The sequence below is a fragment of the Platalea leucorodia genome (genome assembly GCF_965183815.1).
Source record: "Platalea leucorodia genome assembly, chromosome: 7".
NCBI lineage: Eukaryota > Metazoa > Chordata > Aves > Pelecaniformes > Threskiornithidae > Platalea > Platalea leucorodia.
The window spans coordinates 36,224,210-36,248,952 of NC_138829.1; the positions used below are offsets into that span (position 1 = coordinate 36,224,210).

Sequence of the window (24,743 nt, forward strand, 5' to 3'; positions counted from 1 at the left end):
CTGCCCCTAAATGTGACCTACTCGTCTGTCAGGGCAGACTTTGATCTTACTGCAGTTTTAGGAAGTTGCTGTTGGAAGTCAGCCCCTCAAAAACACAGGATAAAAGATGGAAGAAATGCAGCTGGGAGGAATATCTATCCAGTGTATATTGAATAAAGCTCAGGGAGCCAACAAATACAGATTTAGGCTATGGGGAAGAATACCGCAGAGCCAGTGATGCTTTGGTGACGGAGTAAAAGGAAGCTACACATGCACATATTTCCTCAGACTTCAAATAACTCACTTATAAGCAACAGCTAACGTGTAATGAATTAACAACAAAGTTGCGCAGTATGCAACAAGACCCTTGTTGGCATAAAAGAAACAAGGTCCTACACCAAGCTATGTGAGGACATTGTTAGGTCATGACACTTTTTCCAAAGGACTGCAGCAGAGACTGGAAGAGAAATTCTGTTGGACAAGGATCCGGTCACTGATTCGAAAACTGTTCTGATCCTTATGCTTTCAATATAGTTAATGGTATTACATTTGTTTTTAGGATATTCCTGTGGATTCACTCTTCAAGCACAATTTTTAACCTTTTCTTTAATGAAGCCAAACAATTGGTTTTTTAGTCCAAATAGAATGGACAGGTGACTACTATATTTCATAATGCAAAGAAAAGACCAAGAAAAATAACACCAAGAAATTGAAATTTAATTGTCTGTTCCAACTGAAAGAGTGGAGAAGGCTGTGTTCTCAAAGAGGCAACCCTGAAAAGGACTGTTAAAGATTACTTCAGTGCCATAAAATGCTATTTTTTATTTTTTCTTTAAAAATAAAGTAAAAGTAGAAGTTCTTATGGGTTCATCATGTTTGCTATTGAGTAGGGACCAAATATTTTGATCGTCTTCTGATTTTGAGTAAGAGTTATACTGAATATGGTGTTTCTGTGCTCCATCACTCTAATCTCATTTTAGAATAGCCTCGGTGTGTAAATCTGTACACCTGAATAATCTTTGAAGTTAGTCATACACTGTTTAATTGGTTGCTGTGCCATTGTGTTTGCAAAGAGAAAGTAGCAGTATCATTTTTAAAAAAGCTTCCTAAACCATTTTGAACATTTACATTATTCAGACTTTGAGCACATGTTTCTTCAGGACAGTTTAATCTATTGTAGTATCTAGAAGTCATTACAGCTTGGTCAGCTAGACCATGATTTCCAGTTCACTCACTTTTTTGCAAGGTACACACAGCCATTTCTGAAAATACTTCTGTGGATTAAAAAAGGAAATAAAGGAAATAATCCTTAAAAATGGAGTCTTCTCCCCCCCAAGTCACATTACACACTGTTAACATACCTTTATAACTAGATTATATTTTGATTTCCTCTGGCCAGTAAGTCTGTCTTTTGTGAACTGGCTTAGCTTCCAGAAAAGGTGCAGAAATTCCCTTATCCTGGAAAACCTATAGCATGGAACTTGGAACTTTTCTGGGACACAGGGAAGCATGGATTTTGAAATACCTCAGGTTAGAGAGCAAATGGAATTCAGTTCTATGGCTTTTACCTAAGATATATGGGAATCATAATGCCAGTGTTACTGTTCAACCTATGTATCGGTAGAAAGGTGGAATTTATTCCAAAGCAACTTGAAATCCATAGGTGAGGTACTTGATGGAGGTATCTTCCAGATCCCTCTTAAATGGTCATGCTCAAAAAGAATGAGAGATCTTTTATCTCTGCTCTTACTGTTTCTTGTAAACTAGCTTTAGTTGCTGCTTCTCCAGGTACTGCTTCTGACACTCCATTGCAATTCCGTTCCAATGTGCCAGATCTCTTCATATATTTAATAGGATATGCGGGCATTTAATTAGGACTATAGATCTCAGTCTGTAAGTCGGTTGTATAAATTAAATACTATGGAACTGAACATCAAAATATTGAAGTTCCTTGTTGGGGGTTTCTCATCGTTTCTTTGTATACCTTAGAGTCAGGTTGCTATGAGCCCTTTTACGAACCAGCTTCAGGCTATATGTAGAAATTCCAAAATTTTTGTACGGTACCGAGCTATTTAAAATACCTCATGGGGTTCACAAAAAGCATCCTAGTTATCTGAGAAGAAAATAAAAGTGGTGGCACTGTTGAATTAATTTAGGAGAGGGAATGCTCCCCGCTAGTTTGCTCAGGTTGTTTAGATCTGCGTTGGAATGTAAGGGTATTCTGTGAAGACTTTGACATAATTACACGTTTCCTCCTTTATTATACTCACCTTCCTAGATCTGGCTCCAGCCAGCCTGCTTGGAACAATTGCACTTCCTCCTAACCTGGTCAGGTCTGCTGCTCTCTTTTCACTGTGTTTACAGTAGCTCTCTTCTATCTTAATAGCACTAGTGCTAAACATACATTAGGCTCAAGCTTACAGGTTTTTAGGCTTTGGTGAATTTTACATTCTTGAATGAAAAGTCTGATAGACTTCTCTGTTCTGTTTTATTTTCTTCTCCAGTCCTTTGCCATGCAAGTTTTTACTGAAGGGGAAAAAAAAAAGTGACTAGTATCTTTTGGATCATGAGTCAGGATTGACAAATCAAAGTTTCAAATCTTTCTTTTGAAGAACAGGTAATTGTGTAAAGGGAGAGATACAAAGCTGAAACTGAATATAAATACTGTTCTCTTCTAAAAATCTGCTGTTCAAAAACTTAATTTATCATTGACTTTTTAAACTGGCTTTAAAGCTTGAGAAAAGATTGATTCTGATGGGCTGTAGTACAGTCCTTACATGGTCTTAACCTTTTGAATGGAAAAGAAAAAAAAAAAGGCATGCACAGAAAATAATCATGTCACAGGGTCACAGTGGCACTGGGGCCACATGCTCTGTAGCATGAATACACTCAGGTCATGCTGCTTGGTCTCAAGACTAGAGAAAAGCCTTTGATTCTATTTAGCAGAAAAGGCATTCAAAAGTTTCATCAAAAACTATCCTTATGTGTTTGTAGTTTTGGGCTGGGAATCAGAAATTGTGAAACTACCTATCTACATGGAATGTTGTAAGCTGTTGAAAGTACAGCTAGAAACCGGTAAAATAGTACCCAGTATCTAGAAATGTTCAATTATGGGGTCTGTTATCAAAATAGAAATTGATATCAAATGCAATAAGGTTTTGTCATATTTGTTTCTGAAACAAGCCCTAGCTAATGATGCTAATATCTTAAATACTCATTTTTGTTTAAAAATATTTGGGTTTGAAGAGTTGAAGTTTAAAATTTCTGACTTTAGACATTCATCTTGTCTACACAAGCCAAATAGTTTCTAATATCTTTAAAGAATGGAGCTTGTAGGGGTGGGAAAAGAAACACGTAGCAAGCATTTTTATCAGTAGTTATGAACTCATTAGTGTTGCACTTAATGACATCTGGATATTAAAAGGATTTTTTCATTAAATAGTAGTAAGTAGATATACAGCCCTATTTATGCTCTGAGAATTTAGATCTTGATCTTGTGGATCTGGAGCTCTTCTGTCTTGAGTCTGATAACTCTGCAACATTTGCCATTACGTGCTAAGGTTGCTGCTTCATATTGGCATGGAAGTCTTATATTGTCTCCAAATGAAGAAAACCTTCAGAACAGTAACCCGTGTTTATTAAAAAATGCAATTTTGTTAAACTATAGCCACTTAATTTACAATTTTGCAGGTTTTTGTTGTGCTTATCACTGGAGATCTTAGGGAAGGTCTACCTAAAAAGGTTTGGGAAGACAGATTTTTGGTAACCATGTGGGAGAGTCTGATATCATCTTCACATGTGATGTGGAGAGTTCCTAAACCATAGCAAAACGCAGTAAAAAATAGTATGTTTGAAGACTCGAAAAAAAATCTGTATTGCTAAAAGCTTGGTTTCCATTTCCAGGCTTTGGAGCTATGTGTGTTGGGATACTTCTTCCTCATCCCCAATGATAGTTTGCATGCTTCAGCATAAAGATGCCTTTGACAGCATTGTGTTTAACAAGGAAAAAAATACGTTGTTGCTGCAAAGCATAGAAGCGTTTTGGGGAGGAAAAAAAATGCTTTAGGGGGTGGTTGGTATGTTTTTTGTTTGTTTTTTTAGTATTTCTGGATGCAACAAAAACTATTGAAGACTGGGCATTTATAGATTTGTGTCCCACTGCTAATTCTGACCTACGGTTTTTGAGTTTTCTCTCAGGTGGGGCAGGCAAAAAGTCTCGCCTATATGGATTCGTATGTCTGATAACACATACAGTTTTCATCCAAGTAATTTTCCCCTTTTACCATTTGTATTTACTGTGTTAACTGGTCTGTTTTCATACAGCTTTAGATCTGAAAAATCAGTGTTGTCCTGTCAAATTTGTTGTTTCCTTAAATCAAGCTGAAAACAATTCAGGTGTTGGATAGAATGTTTGCTTGTTTGGTTAATGAGTGCTTGTCTTATAATATGTTGTGAGGGTTGGAGGTGGGGGTAGGTGGTAGCAGTTTCTCTTTGGGTTGGGGGGCTTGGTTTGGGGGTTGTTTGGTTTGGGTTTCTTTGAAAATGATAGCTTTTACTCAGTAAAGTTTTAATCCAGTTGTTAATCTCCAGTGGTACTATCTTTTAAAAATATTTGTCATCCAGGTATGAATTTTCAGTATAAAGTAATCTGGATTAACTCCTTTGGGAACAGGTGTTTACTGAGATGCTATAAAATCAGTCTTGCAGTACTTTTTGTTGATATTTTGGGTGCAACTCCACACAAATATGGTGTGAAAACAGTTGGTGTTTAATATAGTAGAGATCCCCCAAAAGTGCTCACAGACCTAGAAAATGCATTGATGTTAGACATCTTCATTTTTAACTCCTCTTTTTAGGAGGAAGCAAGTTTAAAATCATCAAAAGGAAAAAAGAACGATCAATACACATTAGAACTGCAGAATACCGTATTTTTTTTCCCTGCAGCCCCTTTTCCTGCACATCTACAGCAGATAGTTAGATTCCTTCATATTCTTTCTTGTAGGCAGTTGTACCTACATATTGTTGGCCATTTAGGGAATTCAGAGTGGAGTAACAAAAATTATTTCAATGCCGAAAGAGTTTATATGTGCAGGAAGAATGTCATCCTTCTAGAGACAGAGCTAAAAGGCAGTAAAACTCGCGAGATGATGATTAGTGGTGGAGTGTAGGGTAGGGGGAATAAATAATGAAGAGCAGAAGAAAAAACCCTATTTGCCTATGTAATAATTAGACAGGGAAAGGAGAGGAAGAACACAAAGGATATGTAAGAATAATCTACGCACAGGCAGATTTTTTTTTTGTTGAATTTGGAGATTTTTTGCTCAGTTACATTTATAATTAGCTTCATTTTTCCATATGCTGTAAGAAATTTTGTGTTTTTCTCTCAAAAAGCTGCATATGTAACAAAATTAAAAATGAAAATACATTAGTGTTGAAATGATAGAATATTAAAATTCTTCATTCACCTTTCAGTGTAGGTGTTCAGAATCTAGTAGAAATACAGAGATGCAGGTTGTCTTGCTGTGCATTTTATTAAACCTAGTGCTACAGAAGCAGACCAGTGCATGTCCCTCCATACTTTCTTGTTCACCTTGGATTTTTTTAATCAAGAAACATTCAAGGTAACAGTGTTGCATAAAATAATTTTTGCAGGTAAATTAAATATGCAAATATATTTTAAATCCCAGCCAATTTAAAGTGGGGAAATGATGTGAAGACTGCGACTTTGCTTCATAACTGAATCTGCATGTACACCTGTAATAGTTTTGTAGCCAAATAATCCTGTTAATTATTCCTAATTACCGTTTTCATTATAGTTGAACATGAGCCATAAATATATTTGTGTCTAGATACAGGCAGTAATACCTTCAAAAAGATTTTACTTTTTATTAATTTCAGTTCTTAATTCTCCTGTATTATTTTCTCTTGTCTAGTAGCCTTTCTGGGAGAAAAATGTTACAGCCTGAAAGCAGCATAAAGTTAGTCCAGTGTTCAAAAATTTTATAGAATAAGTATACAAATAAAATTCCCATTGATACAGTAATACTTAGTATCGCCACAGTAATGTTTTTTCAGAGTGTGGCCTGTTTCATTTGCTGAACATCTAGCAAGTCTGTGCTGACAGAAGTGCTTGCTGCAGGTATGAGAGATACTTTTGAGGCTGGGAAGATTCACTTGGTATACAAATAGTGTCCTTAACCCATGTCACCTATCAGCAACTGTTAGTGAATAATTTGACCATAATGGAAACGAAGTTAAAATTACATCCTCCTAACAGGAAGAAATTTAAACAGAGACTTTTATCTGCTCTTATGATGTATGTTTTCAGGTAATTCACGAAGACTACATTTTGTTCTCAAATTTGTTATATTAGTCAGTGATATCTTTTCCTCCTGTCTTCTTTCTGGAAGGTGGTCTTGGAATGCACATTAAAGAAGGACCTCGTTTACAACAAAGTTACTCCTACTTTTTACCACTGGAAGATTGATGACAAAAAGTTTGGCCTCACATTTCAGAGTCCTGCTGATGCAAGAGCATTTGACAGAGGTATTCGGAGAGCAGTAGAGGATATTTCTCAAGGTACATATTTCAGGTGAAGAGGGAGCGGTATTGAGTGTTTAGTAAATGAGATAAGTCAAAGCACTTTGCATAACATTAATGCTGACAATATTTAAGGATGTGGATTGATCTATAGCACATTGAGATTTTAACAGTTTTAAAATAGTACTTCTGGCATTTCTAAAGTGCCATTCATCCAAGTGTCTTAAATTGTTTCACAAATGCTAATAAAGTAATTCCGCGAAACATCCCTACATAATAAAGCATTGCCTCTTTTTTTTAGAGGTGAAGAAATGGAGGAAGCTTGAGCGTTATAGTGTCTTACTTGGACCTTCTTCTCAGAAGCTTCTTACAGCTTCTGTGTTCTTAGAGGATAAGCTATGAAGTCGAATGATTTGAGACCCATTGAGTTCTCTTTTTATCTGCATGTACTTCGAGTTAATAGTTTTAGTTGTTTACTAACAGCTGACAGAGTAGTTCTGAGGACAGGTTTATATGGGACGGTAGAAGAATTTACTCTGATATGGCTAACTGGTTCCAGAGCTTCACTGACCTCATGGAAACTAGTGAGCAAACCGAAGATCGTCAAGTCTCAATTCTGAGCTGAAAATATGATAAATGTATTGCTGGATGGGGAGACGGAAGGAGGGAAGATAACAGGTGTCTATTGAATGGAAAGAACATCTCTTTCAGGCTTGTAAAAGTAACTCAATGGGAGAAATTTAAACAAAATATTCTGTGCTGTGTTGTGCTGTAAATTTAGGAATTTAATGTGTGTTATCATATTAGCAAAGGGAGAAACGTGTTTCTGAAGGGAAGTGCTTTTTGACATACTACAATGACTTCTTTCGAATTGTGCTGGTATCATCCGTATCCCTGCAAGAGAAATAATTAGAGAACATATGAGTCTTTTTCTCTCCTAGGGTCTCACAGTTCCAATTTCTGCTGATTTATAGCAAAATATAGCACAGTGTGCATTCATGCCAACCAAATGTATCTGCCTTTAATGTAGTGTTTTGAAAATTAACAAGAATATACTCCCTTGCTTCTGACTTCTGATGACACTTTGAAAATGCTTTTACAAGAAAGGTGTGAACAAGAGATAGGAGTGTGGCTAGGAATATTCAGTACATAAACTACAGAATGTAAAAATGAATGGTACTTATTAAAATCAACTTGAAGTACAGTGATATACTTGTTAAAAAGTAAACAAGCATATTTATATCATCATAGCTGGATACCGAAGGATGGCATGGACTACTGGAAGCAGTAAACTGTAAATAAAAAGAAAATAACCTTGTCTATTTTGTTTTTTTACCTTTTCTGTAGGTTATCCACCCTCCCAAAATGATGTTGAAGTGGCAGAAGACTGCTTTCAAGTGAGTATTTAAATTTTTAAATTAATTGTGCAGTTATTTTTTTGAAGAAATTCATTCAACAATTTTTGTTTTCATTAGTGAGAATAAGCAAAGTAAGAGCAATAGCAAAATGCAGTTTAATAAAATAAGTTCCAGAACAGTTATCTGGAAGACTTACAATATTGTCTGTCCTAAACTAAGTAGTCAATATTTAATCAATAGGATGATTAACCATCCTGAGTTTAATTTTTAAGTTTACTGTGTCTGTTCTAGGTTATGTGTCCTCTTTGAACTTACAGGAACATGAAATATTTTTCAGGGAAATAAAAAAAATAGAGGCGTCGGGAATCTTCTTCTTTTACATGCATATCCTATTTGTTTTCCTAGATTTTCACTCTGCAGTGATAGACACTTCTAACATTGTATGGTTAGAGTTGAAAAGATGCTGAGATAACAGTTAAAAGAATCTAGTCGAAACAAGGGCGGAAGTTCAGATAATTTTTAAAAAACACACTGAAGATAAAGCAGTCCCTTGTTGAGATTCAAATTTTTATTTTTCCTTATTTGCACTATTCCATTTCTATAGGCCATAATGGCATAACAGGTAAAAACTTATCTCCTACTATGCTTCAGAGTTACAATGCTTTACACAAATACCTTATCAAGTAGTGCAACGCTGATGTGTAGCACTGCCTGGTAATATCCAAGAATCCATGTAATTAAAAAGCCAATATAAACAAATATTATGGATGCATATATACGGTAAATAGCTGTAATATAACTGGAAAAAAAAAAAAAAAACCCAAAACTTTAAAAAAAACTACTTGTGTCTATGTGTGCTTGTCTTCTCTTCTTTCCTGTTTACAGTTTCAGGGAAAGTCTTGGCTTTATTCACACATACATTCAGTTTTCAGAGTGCAGATATTTAAAATAATATGACGCTGATATAGAAACAAGTTGACTTCGGGGACTTAGTGACTATTCAGAAAACTGATAGTACTCCTAAGTGGTTTCTTGAGGGAAAGAGTTTTGTCATTTATGGAATATTAAATTCTTTACCAGTGTAGATAGATGTAGTGTAGAACCTCTGCAACACAAAATCAAGAAAATTAGCAGCCTACTTTGAAGACATAGGTAAGAATCAAATTATGGTAGGAGACTGAGAGTCAAGTATTTAGAAAGGAAACTGCAATGCAGTGGCAATGCAGAAGAGTCTCCTGATTTCTTTCCATTTTATGGTAGAAGAAATGTATCTCTTTTTGTAAGTGTTGGCTGTGCAACCACCTGTTGTTCCTTATTTGCAGTGCTTTATTTTAAGGCACTTTAATATTTATAGCAATTTTACTTTAGATATTTTGGATTTAAATTAAGCATGAGATTTTGACAGGGTGGAGTAAATGTGTGCCAAAGTTAATGCAATCCTTAATCAGCTTTTAAAAGACTTGTTTAAACACGCTTTGTTGCAAGGATTAATAATTGAGCAATTTCTACAGGCCTAATGAGATTAGAGGAAACTAATTACCTCTTGATTACGCTGCTTAGTTGTTACATTTCTATATAAGGATGCCAAAATTGAAGCAAATATCTGATTCTTTATATTTACAAAGTTATTTATTGGGGAAAGTGGAGAAAAGTGTATTTACATCATCTATTCTATATAGATGTAAATATAGATATATTTAGATATATAAATAGGTAATGTAGATATACTTTATGTATATAAAAAAACCCCACATATATTTTTTAAAAATACTCTCTCTGAATATAACTTACAGGTACAAACGATCCTGATTGGTGCAAACTGCAGGTAGAATCATCTGTTACATTCCACACAGGAAAACATATTTCATGACTTCACCACAACACACATTGCTTAATTGTGGATTTGTGCTGTGGATAGATGGCAAGAATTACCTGTTTTCTAGAGGCAAAAAAGCTAGCCAATCTCTCTTAACATATCTCTGCATACCAAAATAAAATAAATGATAATAGAATTGCCTATTGATTACCATACCAGAAGGGGGAAAAAAAAAAGAAATGCAGGGAAGGCTGAAGCCACCCTGGTTTAGCTATGCTTCGTCTAAATCAGGTTTATGTATCAATAACAAAGCTGTAATTGCAGGGTTATGGATGTCTGTGTAGAAAGGCTACAGTCTTTTAGTTACAGACACCAGGTCTAGTCATCAGGAATATCTTGGAAATACCAAATAGTGTTCGGTCTCCTTGAAATGATTAATTCCTTGCCCTTCCAAGATTGATACCATTGTAAGTGGAACTTGATACCCCAGGTCTTTTTTTAACTTGAAAGACTGCTAAGACCATTTTGTTTAAAGATAATGTATTATGTATTTGAAGAGTCATGTTGACTTGTCCCCGCTTCTTCCCACCCCACTATAGTTTAAAATGCCTAATGATTCCCCCCCCCCCGTTTATTCTATAAGCTGTTTTCCCAAGTCTCTAATAGTATTTTTCAGTAAGTTTTGGAGTATATCTATGCAAGGGCATTTTAGAGCATGGATAGAATGTTGAAGAGCAGGTTGACACTTGGATATGAGGTCAATGGGATGTTTGTTGTTTCATCAGAACAGTCTTCCAGAATTGTAATTTCTAACCTCTAAGGAATAAAGTACAAAAGATCAAGCAGTGGAGCTCTTCCATTTAATTAAAAAAATTAAGTAGTCATAAGTTGTTTCTAAAATAGCAGAATATCAAAAAGAGAAAAAGGTTATTTCACACTTACTTTTCATAACATGTTTGTTAATGCACTTATATTTTCGTCTGTACCCTGTAGTAGTTATCATGTGTATTGGTATTCTTCGGTTTCTTTTCTTTCTTTGTTAGTTAGTGTGGTAGGTAATGTCATACCAGGATGTCATCAAGGTACATTTGAAAATATTAATTTTAATAGGTCTTTGTCAGTTACATCATCTGCTGTCAAGGTGTTTTGTCTATGCTGTTCTAGTCATCTTACGCAGCAAGAATCCTATATTTAGTGCATATGTGAAGTGTGAATATAGTACGTAGTTTGTACATAAATTTCATTAACAGTTTGGGTTTTTTTAAAAAATGAAGATGATTAGTGATGGAGAAAGCAAAACATGCTTCATAAGTTATTTTACTGGCTGGTTATATTCAGTGCTACACAGAACAAATAAAATGATCCAAATGAGATCAAAACACACAGCCTTCTGATCTAGTCAGTGGCACTGCTGTTAAACCTCAATGCCCACTTGTAATAAGTATTACTACATTATATAGATGTAGCAAGCAGAAATAGGGGTTGTCCAAAGCTTGCATGTGCAACTCTTAAATGCAAACCCCAAAACAGAACTCATCTTGTGCTTTTCTAGGCTAGCATTTTGTTCACTATATTGTACCTTGGGTCACTAGATCTTTTCTTTTCTTTTTTCTTTTTTTTTTTTTTTTTTTTTTTTTTTACATTTTTAAAATAAAATCTCACAGAGAAAGCATTCTTCTTACTGAAGACCAAATCATTTTAAGAAGACGTAGCTTCATTACAGCTTCTTTAGATGCTCTGTTGTTTACAAATAATGTTAAAATCTTAAGGGTGTTCATACTTGCTTGTAAAGGTTGCTTAAATGATTACAATTACTATTAGTTGTTTAATGAACATATTATATGCAAATTGTTTATATCATTAAATAAGCCTTAGTTTTACTAGATTAATTTCAAATAGGAATACTGAAATGAGTTAATGCAGAGCTATCTGACTTCCAGTAATGTTTGTAAATGGATCCTGGAAATGTATATATACTTACATGGAAATATACACTGGGAATTTGTTTTGGTAGGAAGTTTGGATTTTTTGGTATAAAACCAGGCATTTTGAATGCAGTTAGACAAGCAGCTTGTTTAAGTCAGTTTGCTTGTTTGTTCAAAGATTGGCTCAGATTCTTTTCCTCTACCAAATATAAACTTCTTGCTCTAAAACTCATCTAGCTTAACTGAAAAAAAATTTTAAAATCAGAAATTTTTTTTCTTAGAAGTAAATCCAACTAAATGAAATCGAGAGCTTATGCATTTAAAAGTGTTTTTATCTGGGTTTTGGATACTGAAATGCGTAAGTCTTGCTTTTGAGAACTGAAAAATAGAGCAGATGAGTCTTGATTTCTTTCAGGTTTTGTTGATTCAGTCATACTGGTGTTATTTATAGGCTACCAACACATTTTAACAGTTTTGAAGTAACAAGAAATGGAGCACTTATGCTTTTGAGTTTCTTACTACTGGCAGAAGAAAACTGTAGACCGATAAATTACAAGCAGAAAAAAAAAGTTTGGCATGTTCTTTCAGAAATAGGTACATTGGGCTTTTTGTCAATATGAAGGGGAAAAGGCCTGCAACTTACGTGCATCTTAAGTGGTTTTGGTGCAGGCAAGGAGGACATAAATGGTTCGTGTGCCTCTTTGTAAATACACTATTTAGTGACCATTGGATTTATTTTGTCTACAACAAAAGCATTGCACAAGTTTTATTTTACAAAAATAACTTGACATTATGACTTGTAAGGAAATGTAAAATAATTTATGCTTGACACTGTATTGTTTTCATGGAGAAGAAAATACTACATGATAAACACTAAGGATTAGCAATATTTAGTGCACTTAATAAATTGCTAGGTGTAGTTCCTAGAACTAAAAGTAATACTAATTTATATTATCCATTTAAAATAAATTTAATAATATATTGTGCTAAAATTATTTGGGTTTATTAAGCTTTTTTGTGGAGTAGTATTCAAAAAAGAGGGGAATTTTTTTTTTTCTCACCAGTATCCCTAGCAGCTTCTTTATATCTCCATCTCTCATTTCCTCATAGTTATGCTTTGTGGTTTAATTTATTAGTTCCTTCCTTGGAATCCCTAAAAACCTCTAGTATGCTTTATATAATCAGGTAGAGCAGCTTTGGAAGAAAGAGGCATGTCAGATGCCTTATTTTTTACTTTAAAATGTACAAAACATTCAGAGTAATCTAGGTAATATTTCAGTCCATGTCAGAAATACATACCTGATTATAATAGAGTTTCTTTGCCAAACATGAAAATAGCTGCTCCGTCAGTCCTAGAAATAGCTAAAGCAGAAGGAAGTTATTCAGATGTTTTTGAAACCTGTATCATTCATTCACAATTAAAAAATTAAGGAAAAAACATTTAAACGCTCCTTGTGTTGGTTAGCATCAAACAGCAGATTTTCAGGCCTCATGGGAAGTAAATACAAGAACTGGGATGCAACGGAAATGTGGTCTCTCATCCATCCTTCTGTGTAATCATTAAACTTACTTAGAGCAGAACATTTTTAACAATGTTTGCAGAACAATGTTGAATTCTCTCCCAGACTTAACTCTGGCAAACTGGGAGAAGTAAGGAGAGAAAATTGAAGAAGAAGAGAAGCTCAGTCTGGTTTTCATTTTCTCTACAGCTGTCATCTGGCTTTGAATTCTGCTGGAGAGCTACAGCTGGAGTCATTTTATTGCTTTACCCAGCATCCTTTTGCCTGCGCGCACAGAAATGTTTTAGTAGTCTTGGAAAAAAATTCAGAGTATCTCTTAGCAACCATAGGACAGTAATTATTATACCAGCAGCTGGGAGCAAACCAGATTTCCGTTGTGCATTAAAAACTGGCGTAGGTTACTTTACAGATGATACTGAATAACCTATGCCAGTACTGTACTTTGCAGGCTGTGGTTAAAGGATATTGAATGTGGGCGGTGTAATTGCTTTGGACAGTAGAAAAGGGGAATGTGTGCATCTGTGTTTGTGTGTAATATTCTGTATATTTAATATACCAAGCTTCGTTCTAGTGGAAAACTTTACATGTTTCTTTTTACTTAAATGCATTTTCAATACAATAGCGGTTTTGTTTCTAGGGCCTCTCCCTTCAGGTTGTCAGTGTTTCCATTATAAATGGTGGTTTTCAGGTGTTTATGACCTTGTCATAAAGCATCACATTGGAGCAGGAAGTGTTGTCCCAAGAAAGCCTCTTTGATACTAATAAACGTGGTTTGGCTATATGTAAACTATCAGTTTAATTAAAAATACAGAGTTCAGGATATTCGTCTGGCATTTCTGTCGTTCTGCATAGTGAATATTTATAGGCTAAATAAGATCGGCACTGACCTGGTCGCTTTTCATTTTTCATAAATACCAGAAGTTAGGCTGTGTCCGCTTACCTGTAGTGTCTCGGTTGGTAGGCTGAGCGTTGTGCTTTCTGAACAGCTGTCTCATGAGTTCTTGCCTTACAAAGGTCAGATGCCTTTCTCTGTCTCCTGCCACCCCCAAATTTGTCCGTGAAGTCAATTAGCTTGGATTGTGGTGTCTGTGTTGGAATTTTATAAAAGCATTCCTTTATAATTGCTGCATATAAGGGCACAAAGGCTTGCTTTAAGATTAAGGTTTGTATTTCATACATCAGTGTCTGGCACTGCTGGTTAGCACTGTAATGGATGATCAGTGCCTGTATCCTTTATTAGATGGAGCCCTTCTTGACTGCCAAGGGGAGAGTGTGTCTGTGCGAGCATGTGCTTGTGTCCTTTTTGCTCTATAGTGTAGGTAGTTTATTTCTGAAGAAGAAAGGTGTGAATCACCTGCAGGGACAGGAAATAATGCAGGCTGTTGCAAATCTCAGCCAGGGACAAAGGCTGGCTTGTGGGTAGTATGTGTTTTTTTCCCTGGGAAGGAAGGAGTAGTAGTTTTTGCAGCTCTCATCCTTCTCCCTAGACCACTCAAATTGATAATAGCTGGGAGGGTAAAGGGGTTAGGTAGTGCTTATCACTGTGGTTTCTGTAAAATGGCTTCTAGTTGTTAAGTGTGTTCCTAGCTTAAATAGCTTCTGCTTGTAAGCATTTATAACATTGCTCAAACCAAAAATAGTTGTAGGCATTTCTTCCTCATTCTGAATGCAGCTCTCCTGTGGTTTGAACCAGTGTTTTGGAAGCTTTTTATGTCATTGGGCAATGTACCTGCAGGAGTACCTCCTGCTAGGAAGATGTTTGATATTGCACTAACATTTGATGCTTTTTGCTCTTAAAATAACTATACATCCATGAAATCTAACTCTCGCCAGTCATTTCAACGTTTCTTTTGTACTCCTTTTTCAACAGTGTTTGACCAGAAAATTTTATTTTGACAACAACAGGGTCCATTGCTTAGTGGTGTTGTCATACTCAAGGATCTGCAAAAAGTACTACTTTATGGAGTTTTGCCTGTCTTCAAAATTTTTCAGTGGAATTTTAACCTGATTGAGCTATTGTCTTTCATGGGGTGTATGCTCTCTAGTATTAATTAAAGCTGATCAGTAATTAATTACCAATTTTAATGTTTTTCCACTCAGAGTGCTTCTGAACAATATATAAATTCTTAGTGATGTGATGAATTTCTTAAAGATCAGCTACGGAACAGCTACTTCCCTTTTATCTAGATATTTTAGAACTTGATACATTCGGCTTTTATGCACATGAGGTGCTAATGTAATCCCAGAATAAGTTCCTTAAGTATTTTGAAAAATGAAAATTAATGATTCAGTGTTAGTACTTAACCTGCCAAAACTTCAGGTTTGCCTCTGGCTCAGTAGTTCTCTGCAGTATTTTTATTGTTTCCCCCTTAATGTTTTCTTGATATATACAAATCCTTATAATAAAGCTGAAACATTCTCATTGCTGGAAGCTGGATGATGCCAGAATTTTCTCAATGCTATCAAATGATGACAGCCAGTTAACTTTACAGCATCTCTCAATACAAACAAAACATTGTACAGTACATTATTTTTGGCAGCCCAGTGAGATTTGTATCAATATGCTTTACTGTATCCAAAGTATATCCCAATCAGTTAAGCTTAAAGAATGAAAACTGTTTGTTTTTCTATTCTTTTCAGAAATTGGATCATCTCACAGGCCAATATTCCACCCAAACATACTTCCTCTTCCTTGTTCTGAGTGGCACATGTCCTGCAGCTATCTCATTATATGTTGCCACATGGTCTCATTTTTGTATCAAATTGCCTGATATAACCTCAATTTCAAAAAGACAGTCATTAGTTGTTTAATACACACTTGCTGTAATTAGATATTTTAATTGAGCCAGTATGTGTTAAAACTGACTTTCTGTTCCTTTCCAGCTGATCTTGCTTTTAATTTATTAAAGGTCTGACTAGCTTTTGCCTTATTAGTCTCAGAAATTTTTTCCTCCAATTGTATATTTGTAAATACTGGCAGCCTCGTGGGTAGTTAGAGAAAGCATAATCTCAGAGACTGGGCTAATCTTTCCTTCCTTGAAGAAGTTCCTCAGTCTGATTTGGCAACTGAGTTACAAAGGCATGTATCTCTAATGCCCAAGTTGTGTACGCTCTGCAGAGAAGGAACTCTTATTTTCCAAGGCTGACTCATAGTAAAGAAAATACTTGCCTACTTATAAGTACTTAAAAAATGTGTATTTAAAAATACTTGTGTTTATAGATGCCTCTAACACATTATATAGAATATTAATGCATTTATGTATGAACTTGCTGGGTTTGGTGTGGGTTTTGTACAAATGCAAAATCATTTTAAGGGAGTTCTTATGTATTCTAGACTACTCAAGAAAATACATCAGGTTCATTAATGAAAGATCACCTTTTCCAACACGAAACTGTAGTAACCAGTGAACCTTACAACAGTGCAAATTTAAGGCCTTCAGCATTTGAGGATTTCAACACCAGGAGAGCCTGTTTTCCTAGCCAACCTAACCAGGTAAGACTACCAACAAAAGAAGCAGTTCTTACTTTGCTTGCTGCATTAATAGTACAGTATGTGGTTCCTGACAAAAAAGCACTTGATTCTAAGTCCTTGTGTGTAGTATTATACTCTCAGCTTCTTGAAATGATCAATATAAGCTTTGCAGCTGAAATATTACAGCATTATTATGGCAGAGGTAAAGCTTTGTGAAGGTATTTATCTGTGCTTGTAGTGCAGCAGACTACGCGAATAAATCTTTCACTTTCTTTGAAGTCAGATTTCTGTATTACAGACTTCTGTATCGGCAGCCTTGAAATGCTATTTAAGTTTGGTCAGAAAATGTTAATTGGCCATGAGCTCGATCTCAGTTACGTGTAGTATCTTTAAAATTGATATCTTGGATGCATTACACAGTGGGGCACTTGTGCTAAATATTTTTAGTGAAACATTGTTTATGCTTTCTAACTGCCTATTTATTCTATTTTGGTACAGAAAGGAAAACAGTATATTGCTTATGCATGAAAAGTATTAAGCTATTGGTAAACAGATTCTTAAAACAGAAAAAAAATCACTAACATGAGGAAGGCTGATGTACAGACATTTTTTAAAAGGTCATATTTATACAACATTATATTGGAAAGAACATGTTACAGCTTTTCCTTTAACAATACACATTTTGCTTTTTTCTAAGCCTCAAAGAACTGACAGTTTTTGTAGACTGCAGAAGTAGACTTCATAGTGAGTTGGATAATAATTAATTTGAGGGTCTACGCCTAGGAGTAAACACATGGGAAGCTTTTTAGAATAAGCTTAATAACACAAGTCAAAGAAGAATGAAAGTTCAAGTAGTTGCGAACACTTCATCAGAAAAGATTTTCGCTCCTTGAAATAAAGCTTTTTAATACCCTCGGTCATTCTTGCAAAGAAAGATAGGATTGTATTAAAGTCTTGTATCAGCTGCTTTCTGTATGCTTTATTGGGCAAAAGAAGAAAACAGTGTTATCCGGAGAACTAACTAAAGAGCTTGAAATGATGAACTTCTGATTTTTAACAGTTGATCTGCTCCAATTATCTCCTTGTGTAAATCACCTTATATTTTTGTTTGTTCTGTTCATCAAGAGGTACATATTTTTCCTTCTTCCCATTCCCTTTCAAAGAGAATTTAAAAATTTCTTAGAATAGAATAGATGGTTGATTAGGTTATTGCAGCTAACACTTAACAGCTACAGTAACCAGTGATGTATATGCTGTTAGTCTTCATTGAGTTGTAAAGAAAAGTGCAGTAGCCTAAAATATCCGTATGCTTTAAGAGCACATATAGAATTGGCTACTGAGAAAATTATAATCTCAGCTGTGGTATATTGGGTAGTGCCTGTCTGATAGAAATTAAATAGGAACTTCTTTGAAATGACAATGCTAAATTCACTTCTTGTAGACTGAAGTTATGGGAGATTCCATGGAAATTTAAGTAGATATTCTTTAAAATATTTTTCTCATATTGTAGCACCACCTGCATCTGACACTTCATGCTTTTTGCATGGTCCTGTGGTGCACGCATTTAGAACATAGGCAAATCAACAAAATCTCACATTCAGTGTGTACACACACTGCGCTGTCTCTGCTGAACTCCATGCATGTGACCATGTGCCACAGCAGATCTTGAGGTAAATACCTATTTTGCTTCAATTTTGTATAAGTAAGTTTGAACACTCTCACTGTGCTTGTAAGTTGAATAGCTCAAGAAGTACCTTCTCAAAAGACGTGATTAATGACAGGTCAGATCTTTACCTGTAATACTTTGTCTGTTACTAAAAAATACCCAAGTCCCTTAGCTCTTCAGCTTCTGATACGCTGACATGTGTTTAACTTAACTTTTGCAATGATATATTCAGCTGCCCATGTCCTCATATTGTGAAGTTGCAAGCTGAGCAAAGTCAGGTATATCTGTTTGAGGAGAGACAGTGAAGGCTACAGTACCAAGCAAGTGTCCATGCCTTGTTTAAAGGTGCACCCCTTCAAGTAAGATGTAATGCTAATGAGTTCAGTCACGTCAACAAAAATTTTCTGCCTAATTTCCAGTTGGCTAATGATGTTCATAATGAGATTCTCTGTGGAATTTGTTTGCTGTACTGTTCTTCTTCCTTTCCTGTTTCAGCTGTTACACAGAGATGGCACTAGTACTGAGTTATAATTTTGAATGGCTAGAGGACTGTGTGCATTATTCTCATTGAATTTTGCTGCTATTTGTACCTAACTGAATCTGGATTGTGTATTGTTCTTAAGGTTTCGTGTGCCTCATGCTTTCATATAGGTCCCATTAAACACCCAATATGTAAGGACTTTATAAAGCTCTTCCAACATTTCTCCTGTTTGCTTACTTTTCAGCATTTCCCACTTGCTTTCTTAAAAAATTTCTTCATATCAGTTGCATACAGAACGTAATGCTGCCTTGTTTGTAACATGTCAGACCTTAAGCATTTTAGTAGGTGTTTGGCTGAGGACTTGAAAAAAATAAACGAGTTCTATACGTGTGGTGTGTTCTGCTCAAACAAATAAATAGCCTTCAAAGACTGAGGAGAGGTCAGATTTTACAGTTGTTAGTATTTGTAGTGATTTTTAATGGCTATTAGCTGTCTGGGGAATGGGAGGTCGAGGGTGGGTTTTTTGGTTTGAGGGTTTTTTTTTTTTTTTCTTTTAAACAATGGGTTTTATTTGATGTCTTAAATGCATGCGTAATATTATGTGTGGACAGTGGGGTAAGGATCTTTTATGCCTGCAATATATGGAATTTTAATGACATTTTTGATGCTTTTTCCTTTAAATATATCTATGCTGTTAACTGTTCAAAAAGCCATAGCTAGTTATTGATGCTAAAACAATGGGCTCTTTCTCTTGTTTGAAAACAGAATAGAGGTGAGAAGCACTCTGCTTTTATAAGCAAAGGGGAGGCCTAACTGCTTGCATTGGAGCCTGGGGAAGTATGGAAGAGCAGTGATGTCAGTTGAATAGGATATAACCTTTCTTCACCCTGTATCCTCGAGACCTTGTGGAAGTCCAACTACGTGGCTTGAAGCCAAGAAAAAAAAATTATTCTTGTTAGCATACTCCAGTTGAAACTCCCAGGACAAAGCAGCTCTAATTACAGTTCTGTACTTAAAATATATCACACAAAGATTATCAAGCAGGGAAGTGATGGTTAGAGCAGGCTACAGATATTCTTACATAATCAGAAGCTGGCGTATTTTAAGAAGCTATTCCTTCCTCTTTTCCAGCTGCCTTCCCTCTTCCCTCCTCTGCCTCCTACCTCAAAACCAGGGCATGCAGACTTCAGTGTAGTAGGAGCATAGACACGTGCAAAGTGAAATAGAAGTGTCTTAACTTAAAACATCATCTTCAGTAGTTTGTTGTTACTCACTGCAGCAGATTAGCAACATGCAGTTCAGCTGTCGTCCTAGGCTATGGAATGGTGACACATTAATTCTCATTAATTTGATCAGTACTAATAAGGTAAACACTCTCAAAGCAACGATACTGATGCCAAAGATGCATTCCCAAATAATTCATAATTCTGGAAGAATTTGTAAGGCTAATGGGTTAGGGAGTGATTTTTTTTTTTTTTTTTTTTTTTTTCCCTCTCCCTCCTCTTCAGTCTTTTCTGTGAGATGGTTTGCAGGCTGTGCACTTGACAGGAGAAAAAGGCGGAATTTGACTTGAAGCTCGCTTATATTCTGGCTCCAACTATAATAGCCCTACAGTGTAGGAAAATAATTGACTATCTGTAAGGCAGGAATAGTGGGACATACTGAGACTTTTGCTTTTTTGCTGCACTATCTGCTATTTTCGGGAGCTCTTTGCATGCAAATGTTCTAAATTTTTTATCCTGTCGCTATTTGCACTTTTTCTTGAAAGTCGCTTGTAATGTGATTTCAGTAACATTTAGTGGCAGTCCACTATTTTAGACTTATATCTAAGGGTCTGCAGTATTTCAATGCGGATGATTCAAATTTGCCACCTTTGACAACTTCTTCATGCCCCTGTGCCCTTTCATCGTAAGGCAGAATAAACAAGAACTCCATCTTACCTCTCTGTGGTTTGTTTTGTATGTTTAGCACGTTCCTTCTTACTTGCCTTTTGAGGTAAAAGGTCTTGAATTATGGTCAGTTCATTACAAGCTGAAAATTTAAAAAGTACTTAGGTGTTTGCTTGACAATGTCCTAAACTAATCAATTTAAATACTGCATATTAGCTAAGGGGAGGTGCATTTAGAAGCCACTGTTACTGATTGATCATGCTACTGAAGATTATATTCTTCATATGGCAAAATCCTTACCTAGAATGAAGCTTTGAGAAGTAACCAGTATTCAATGCTCTTGTTGGAAAAGTGGAGGGAGTTTGAAAACTTAGAGCAGGAATAAAAGAAAGCTTCTCCTACGTAACGCGAGTAACTCAAAGTGAACGTATCAGGGAGTTAATCCTAAAGCAGTGGATCATCACTGATGTGAAATCAGCTAATTCACATAAGGCAAGTTGCCACTGTAAGATGTTAAAGCCTGAATTTTGAGCATAATTCAAAGAACAGTATCAAGTTTTATGCAGATACCAAAATATCCAAAGTTCTTAGGAGATACTAAAAAGTCAGGAAAGAATACTAAAGCTCATGGTCCTAATATCATGGAAAAAGGTCATTATTGTGGGGAAGTCTGTAAATTGTACTAGTAAGAAAATAAGCTGAAATGTTTATCTTCAGCAAGGGAAAAATCCTGTTTTCTGATTTTCTAATCTAAGTTTCACATTGTAGGTGGACATAAATTTGGGACTTCACTATAGTAAACTTGCCTTGCTTTGCCGTTTCAGGTCCCACTGAAGTCAATCAGACACGTTAGTTTTCAGGATGAAGATGAAATTGTTAGAATAAACCCTCGTGACATTTTGATACGTCGTTATGCAGACTACAGGCATCCTGACATGTGGAAGAACGACCTGGAGAGGGATGACGCAGACTCAAATATACCATTTTCTAAATCAGACAGTAAAAAATCTGACTATTTATACCCATGTGGGGATGGAACTAAGTTGAATTCCCTGAAAGACTCAAAGAGTTCTGTGGTATTTAAAACTCAGCCTTCCTCATCAAAATTTAAAAACTCAAAAAGAAGAAAAGAGGATGGTGAGCGTTCCCGCTGTATATACTGCCAGGAAAGGTTTAATCATGAAGATAACGGCAGAGGAAAATGTCAAGATGCGCCAGATCCTATTAAAAGATGTATCTACCAAGTTAGTTGCATGCTTTGCGCAGAGAGCATGCTGTATCACTGCATGTCAGACTCTGAAGGAGATTTCTCTGATCCTTGCTCGTGTGACACTAGTGATGACAAGTTCTGCTTACGCTGGTTAGCACTGGTGGCACTCTCGTTCATTGCTCCATGTATGTGCTGCTACCTCCCCTTGAGAGCATGCCATCACTGTGGTGAGGTATGTGGGTGCTGTGGAGGAAAGCATAAAGCTGCGGGATGAATCAGTCTTGTGCCAAACAGAGCTGAAAAATCTTTGTTTCCAGGAAGCATCTAACTTGGATTTGTGGAAGCTTTTTGGCAAGCTGAAGGGAATCTTCTTTCATGTAAGAGATGCTTGATGTGGAGGAAGCAACAAGACTTGTCAGACCTTGGCATTTTACAAGTGCTAGCCATGCCTAACTATTTCCTTCGAGCGCGTGGCATTTGTTGCAAGTTGTGAAGGAGATTTTGCAAAGGAAAGCCTATTCTTATTATTGGCTATAAAATGAGTATATAAACTATGATTATACTAAAAGGGATTAACTTTTGCCACTTTGTACATTCATGGTTTAGGTGAGGGGGCTCTTTTAAAAGGATTAAAACTTACCTGAGGGGAAATTTTAACTAAAAGTGCACTAGTGACAGTTGATTTAAGATTAAGAAAAGTTAATACTCGGCAAATGAGAAATGAAACTGATTTTAAGTGCAACTAAATCACTTATTAATAGTTTTTTGGAAGCAACTTTATGTATAAATAACAAATGTTTATATTTAACTAAATGTGTAAGGTACGAATTATTACATGTTAAACTTTCCTTCCCTCTGATATAGTAGGTATGGACCATATCTACTGTCACATTCCATGGTAGTATTTTAAATATTTAATTAGTTAATTTAGTCGCATTTTTATTCCAGATGGACAAATTGATATTTTCAGTCCTGTTTCCCTTCAGCTACAGTTTGTGTTGAGTTGTATCCATACATTCTGATAATCTAAAAACCTTTAAAATATTAATTATTCTAGTCTTGAGTGACCAATATTTTTTTGTTAAGCACAGATGTAATTGTCTAAAATGTTCTTGTTAGAACATAACATTTATTTTTATATATAAATGACTTTGATTTCAACATGATAGCAAAAAGGAAGTTGTTTCTGTTGCTCAACCAGCAAGTTGTTTTCTTTTGGGGTGTGCTCCAAAAATACTTTATTGCATATTCAAATGTTCATTAAGCAAAAGGTACATTAAGGCAGTTGTAACAAATTGTCATCAGTGTTCTTGTTTATCCTTCTGTTAAACTAGGATCCTGTTCAGCTGTTTATCAAGTACTATGATTAAAACAAAAGATTAATAACAAAAGTGAAATTGTTTTCATTATTTTGAACTGCAACTTTTTTTTATTTGAATGGGCAAGAACAGAAGTACTGTGTGTTTTGTTCAAAAACAACAACAAAAGACTTAGCTTGAGAAATAAATTACAGCCCAGGCAAAATCGGAGTGAACTTCTTAATTGAGGAAATTTGGAGGGAGGATGGGGGAGGGAGGGAGCGAGTGAGAGGGAGAGAGAGAGAGAGTGTGTATGTGTATGTGCGGTCGTATATTGTGTATGGTATTTGTACTTACTGTTTAACTTTCAGATAAGAATTAACCAATTAACCCATAGAGAATTTTTTAAAACATTACATGCTTTGCTCTGTCATGAAGGAAGAAACATTTACTTCTCATTAAAGATATGTAAAACACTAAAACCAGTCATAATTCATTAGCAAAGGTGCCTATTTGATATCCTGGCTGGAGTGGGACAGACTGTCCTCAGTATACCCTTGTTATTGTACAAACAAAAAAACTAATTGATTTTAAAAGATGCACATGACTGACTTTTCTCACTTCCTATGCATTTCTTCAGTATATTTTGTGTAATTTTTCTCTCTGCATGTATCGGTGCCCTTAATTTTCCTTTGTAGCCCAGAAGTAAAATGAGCAAATGTATATAACATTATCTGTCTGTAAAGTACTTTTTAAAAGAAAACATTTATATTTATATTACAGCTTGAATTGACCACCTTGTGTACACAGATCATCTCAAAGTATTATTTCACATTGAAAAGAAGACAAATATATTGATAACTGTAGAAGTTACGGAAGAGCTTCTAGTTTTGTATTAAGAGTTGATTGGATGAATTAAGTCCAAGAATATGACATGGTAGCAGCAGTCTTGGTTTTTACTGTTTATATATTTGAAAGCTGCTACTCTGGTTGATTTTCATGCTTCACACATTTTCAGCTAAACTTGGTTGCCTAGAATAGACTGTTAACTTTAAAAACAACTTTGATAAAAAAATGGTGATGTTTTTCTAGTGAATGAAAGGAATTTAATACTTGTAAGTGCTAGGTTCCTAATTCAAGGCGAAGAGAGGTATGAACAACCTAAGAAAAGAACTTGCTGGCTGTATAGGAAAATGCTATAGAATCATATTGTGTATATACTTCAGAAAGAAATGAGTTCAAGTTTCCTCTGAGCACTATACAACGTAGTGAAACTCCTGGTCCTGTACTGTATTTTATATGAAACATATATGCTTTAATATTTTTATTGAATGTGTGCATTAATATTTTCACCTTGCATTTAACCACTTTGCTGCTAAAATGTTTTCATCTTTTGCTTTCCTCTTTGAAGACTTGCTCCATCTAAAAAGGATTACTGAACTGACGTATGTTCGCTTTTTCTGCTTGTGCTGGAAGTGTCAGCCTGCATGCCCAGTTTGAGAGCGACTAAAAGAACTGCAAAGATACGTGCTTACATGAGGGCTGGTTTTAGTAGGGTGCACACATACTTTTTCTTCTGGTGTTAGGGA

General features: G+C 35.5%; 1 protein-coding gene across 1 annotated transcript in view; it reads left to right on the forward strand.

The window, feature by feature from the left end:
- SPRED1 (sprouty related EVH1 domain containing 1) overlaps window positions 1-23,247 on the forward strand; it is a 60,548-nt gene extending 37,301 nt beyond the window's left edge. Inside the window, exons 3-6 of the mRNA XM_082316628.1 lie at window positions 6,390-6,558; window positions 7,867-7,916; window positions 16,473-16,631; window positions 21,471-23,247. Coding sequence (XP_082172754.1) covers window positions 6,390-6,558; window positions 7,867-7,916; window positions 16,473-16,631; window positions 21,471-22,130 — 1,038 coding nt within the window. The 3' untranslated portion in view covers window positions 22,131-23,247. The remainder of the gene's footprint in view (window positions 1-6,389; window positions 6,559-7,866; window positions 7,917-16,472; window positions 16,632-21,470) is intronic.
- Window positions 23,248-24,743: the final 1,496 nt, after the last annotated feature.